Source organism: Sinocyclocheilus grahami, unplaced genomic scaffold (assembly GCF_001515645.1).
Source record: "Sinocyclocheilus grahami isolate Dianchi unplaced genomic scaffold, SAMN03320097.WGS_v1.1 scaffold876.1, whole genome shotgun sequence".
Classification (NCBI taxonomy): domain Eukaryota; kingdom Metazoa; phylum Chordata; class Actinopteri; order Cypriniformes; family Cyprinidae; genus Sinocyclocheilus; species Sinocyclocheilus grahami.
Genome location: NW_015506055.1, coordinates 736174 through 737022, shown reverse-complemented (window position 1 = coordinate 737022; position 849 = coordinate 736174). Strand labels below are relative to the sequence as shown.

The 849-nt window shown below is 45.1% G+C and overlaps 1 protein-coding gene across 1 annotated transcript in view; it reads right to left on the bottom strand.

Moving 5' to 3' along the window:
• The window catches only part of LOC107563457 (epithelial splicing regulatory protein 2-like), a 25084-nt gene extending 24277 nt beyond the window's left edge, over positions 1–807 (bottom strand). Inside the window, 2 exon segments of the mRNA XM_016248345.1 lie at positions 305–484; positions 647–807. Coding sequence (XP_016103831.1) covers positions 305–463 — 159 coding nt within the window. The 5' untranslated portion in view covers positions 464–484; positions 647–807.
• Positions 808–849: the final 42 nt, after the last annotated feature.

Here is an 849-nt window from a genome sequence, read left to right as displayed (position 1 = left end):
ATCTCAGACAGGGGGTTTGTTTGTGTGAATGCAAAGCAGACACGGCAGGGTTACTGACCTACAGGCAATGACACGCACCAAACAAGGCACGCTTTCGTCTCTCGTGGCTTGAAAAAACCACATTATATAAATGCTTGAATCAAGCTGTCAAACAGATCATCAAATAAAACAGCTGTTGCTGGTGATGTAAATCACAATGTAGCGCGTTTAGCTCTCTAAAAGCGCGCCTTGTTTGTGAATGTCAGCTGTCAATGTGGTTTCTAACACTAGCACATTACTAGGTGGGTAGTTTAAAGTTAGAGACCTTACAACAGGGTCAAAAGGTCCGTACCTTATTCTCATGTAGATCCACAATTTGCCACACCAAGAGAATTAATTCCCTTTCATCCGACCCCAGTTTACCCCCATTTGCACCAGCTGTTGCCCCAAAGAACACCACCAGAGTATCACTGTGCGAAGCCATCAGGGACCACAAGGGTAAAAACTATAATTAAGAGCAAAGATCAAATAAAACAGTAACACGAGGGTTCACCTTTCTCCAAGAGAAGCAAACAAAAGAGATGGAAATTCAATTGAAGTACACGAGAAAGGACAGAAGATTACTCCAGGAGAAGGACACGAGAAAGAGTGCGGCACGAGACTCTACCTGTTGCAGTACTTGTGTGCTCTCTATCCAGAGTTACTGGTTTGACTGGTAAAGAAGGCAGAAAAAAGTCCTGGTTCGTCTCACGCTAACCCCATAACAAGCCCTGAAGGCTTTTCTCGCTGTCTCGTTTTTTCTTGGTTACCTGGCTTTGGCTCGGCCTCCCGTTTGGAGTCAATCTCCTTGGGGAGCGCGTTGATTGGTTG